Source organism: Monopterus albus, unplaced genomic scaffold, assembly GCF_001952655.1.
Source record: "Monopterus albus unplaced genomic scaffold, M_albus_1.0 scaffold2.1, whole genome shotgun sequence".
Taxonomy (NCBI): Eukaryota; Metazoa; Chordata; class Actinopteri; order Synbranchiformes; family Synbranchidae; genus Monopterus; species Monopterus albus.
Genome location: NW_018127882.1, coordinates 1129457 through 1132970, shown reverse-complemented (window position 1 = coordinate 1132970; position 3514 = coordinate 1129457). Strand labels below are relative to the sequence as shown.

General features: G+C 47.1%; 1 protein-coding gene across 1 annotated transcript in view; it reads left to right on the top strand.

Moving 5' to 3' along the window:
• The first annotated feature begins 417 nt into the window (after positions 1 to 417).
• LOC109956779 (cytoplasmic polyadenylation element-binding protein 4-like) overlaps positions 418 to 3514 on the top strand; it is an 11273-nt gene continuing 8176 nt past the window's right edge. The window contains exons 1-4 of the mRNA XM_020594127.1: positions 418 to 526; positions 1452 to 2555; positions 2642 to 2740; positions 3490 to 3514. The exon at positions 3490 to 3514 is cut by the window's right edge and continues 87 nt beyond it. Coding sequence (XP_020449783.1) covers positions 1500 to 2555; positions 2642 to 2740; positions 3490 to 3514 — 1180 coding nt within the window. The 5' untranslated portion in view covers positions 418 to 526; positions 1452 to 1499. The remainder of the gene's footprint in view (positions 527 to 1451; positions 2556 to 2641; positions 2741 to 3489) is intronic.

Genomic DNA, 3514 nt, shown 5'->3' with positions numbered 1-3514 from the left:
ATCTACATGTGTTCAGGTGTTAGAACTGGTTGCAAATACCTGACCTTGGATTTTAACTGCGTGCCTACAGTTGCCTTACAGCTGCCTTACAGCCCTCTTGTATGAAACAAATCGGTATTTAGTTAGGTTGAAGGTTTAGATAGAAATTCCCTTTTATTATTAAGGTATTTTGCTTGTAACAACTCCTCCCATTGAATTTAAGGGTCCTTATTAGGCAGGAGAATGACTAGGGTACATGTGGCATTCATTGAGGAGCGTGCTATAGGCGTGACCTAAAAGAAACTATCCAATTAAATATTAGAACCGAGGGACAGTGGGGGTGGTTTTTGAGGGAAACCCTGACACCAAGTGGCTACTGGTTGATGCCGGGGCGGGGCTTGTAGGCGGAAGTGTCTCCCGACTGGCCCAGCTGTCATATAGAAGAGAGAGGAGACCATTTATACCGGCTACCTCGGAAATGCAGAAAAAGGAAAAACGCTAGAATATGGAAACATTAAAACGATAAGGTCATGACGCCGAAGTGAAGGTAGCTATGCACGACATATAACCAAATACACGTTTGTTGATACGCTAGAACAGCAGTCGAGGTTGCATCACGTTATTTCAACATGTAAAATGATGACAATGATTCGTAGGTTGTGTGACATTGAACATACAGGACACGAAACAGACGAGGTCGTTTAAAGAGCCATACACCATTTCCAACTTGTCATGTCTTGGAAAATTCCGCCGTGCTGTCGATCTTAACAGTGTCGTGTACGATAAAGCGACCTGACGTGACGCTGTAGCCCTTAAATGCGCTTATTGCTTCCCAGCTGGTTTGCAAATGTGCTACAACGCCTCTGCTGTTGTCGACTATTATCCTAGCCTAGCTACTTGGTGAAGGGAACTACCCTAAATTCAGATCAGACGGGAGACGTCATCAGTATTTTCCTGTATTTAAGTGGTTGCGTACGAGGAGGTCACTGCTGAAAAGGGAAGATTATTCGGTAGGTGTCTATGCTGGAGGCCATCTCACTTCGCGAACGGTCGTAGAAACGCTGTAATGCACAAGCGTACTTTAATATTGACTGCTGAGATCTACGAGAGTAATGGGGCGCATGGAAGGTGGCGGAGCAGCTGTTAGCTTGCTGCTTGCTGCGTAACGACCTTTGGAGACGTCAGCTTCAACAGCTCAGGCTGGTAAGGCCGGGTGTTTTCCGTGGTTTTCTGCCTGCTATCCGAGTGTTAAATTTCATCCAGGTCTCCTCTGGCGATTTAATGTCACCGATTGCACCACTAGACCAGGCAGGGTGCAGCCCAAGCACATTCACTGCGTTAAGAGAGGCTTATTTTAGAGGCCAGATCAACTGTGGGTGTACCAGCTGTATGTTTTTGTCATCCTCTTTTTTTGTTTTGTTTTTGTTTTTTTGTTTCTTCTATTCCTTGCTTCTCCTCAACCCATGTTCTAGAATAACAGAGACGGAGAAAGTCAACTGAAGATTTACTGCCTGTCCTAAATGGGGGACTACGGGTTTGGAGTTCTGGTGAAGAACAGCAGTGGTAACAAATCTACTTTCCCTGTAAGGATCCCTCCTCACCTCCAACCCCAGCACCCTCACCACCCCTCCAACCCTCCCAGCCCCCCTTCCTTCGTAAACAACACCTGCTCCACCAATGGGGGCAGTGCTTGGCTGTTCCCTGCTGTAGCCCAACACAGTAACATGCAAGATGAGATTCTGGAGTCAGACAAGACCAAGGCCTTGGACCTCCAGGACATGCAGGAGAAGTCTCAGGTCCAGAACCAGCCTCAGGCCCTGTCTCCGGGCCAACAGGAGGCCGGTGGAGGCCTAGGAGACCTTGAGAGTGCTCTGCCTGATGATGGCTCGCTGGAGAAGGGTGCCTTAGAGAGCAGTGCAGGGAAGGAGAAGCTGCGGATGGAGTCCCCAGTTCTGACCGGGTTTGACTACCAGGACAGCCTGGGAATGGGTACCAGCTGTGCACAATCCACCTCCTCCTCATCCTCACTGACCAGCTTCAACAACTGGTCCCCTGCTATCCCGTCCACTCAGTCTTCAGTGGTAGGGGAAGACGTTGGAGGGTTTTTAGGTCCAGCTGGCTCCAATGCAAATGGGCCTCCCCTGCTGTTTCAGAACTTCTCCCACCATACTGGGCCTGGCTTTGGAGCTGGAGGTAATTTCTCTCCACAGATTGGACCAGTGTCCCAGCACCACCCACCCACACCTCATCCCCAGCACTACCACCCCCACGGTCAGGGGGTCCCGCAGCATCACCGGCGCTCTCCAGCTAGCCCTCATCCACCCCAACCCTCCTTCCCTCCACACTCCCATCGCACTGGACCGTTCACCCAGTTGCCCCACCTCGCTCATGCCCAGAATAAAGCTCCTTCACCTTGGGGAAGCTACCAGAGCCCCTCCACTCCCATATCAACCTCTTGGAGCTATAGTGGCTGGGGAGGCACACAGGGTGTTCGAGATTACCGGAGGGGGGTAGGTGGAGGCATGACTGGCCTTAACTCCATCTCTCCACTGAAGAAGTCTTTCCCCAACAACCAGGTAGACTGTGTCACAATTCATCTCAGATTCTGAAAAATCTTAGAAGAACTTTGCATTACTTGATGTGTGATTGTTCTGTCTTCCAGATTCCCCCTCAGAAGTTCCCCAGAAATAGCTCTGGGTTCAATCACAAGGGCTGGGTAGAGGACAATATGAGCCACAGTGACAGCGTCTACCCTTTCCAGGTAAGCATATCCAATAGGTATACACTCAGTTACTTATTTTAACCATCAGAACTAGTAGTTCCAAATATATTAACCTAAGCTGTATTTGGTTGATGTTCACTTGAAAACAGTAATACACTGTGGTCCTACACTAACCCAAATTTGAAATCTGTCTTGTGTGTCCTACGGAGGAAAATTGTGTTAAAAACACTCGTCTGCATCAAATATAACAAATCAGCCACTGAGCAAAACAGGATGTATGACAGTTAAGCCAACTAAACAGATGAACTGAAACTTCTGGTGTTTTCTAGCATCCGAGTTCTTATCTAGATGGTTTGGTTGAAGCAGAGTGGTCTTATCATCTGCTCTGATCACATGACTCTCCTCTTGTCCTGATTTGAGATGTCTTGTGGTCCACTGCAGCTTTTGTGTGCTTTCTGTGTAGATGCACAGTGACACACTCACTTGTATTATATGTTACTCTTCACAGCTGTTCTTTTGTTTTTGGAATTGTTTCAAACGCTAATATGTCATTGTAACTTAGGCTGTAGAATTAGAAATGGTACTAATTAGAAATTGGCCAAGTGGAATGATGCCTTTTTTTTTTTTTTTTTTTTTTAAAAGCACCTATGGTGCCATATCTCATACTGTCAAACTGAAGGATGCCGTTTGATTATGTGCCACACTCTGGGCTCCATTTTCTGTTTATGGTGCTTTCCATTGCAGGTCTCTATGGAGATATTCTCTACACTTTTTTTTTTCTTTATTAGCATTATAGCAAAGTTGTCTCTCTCT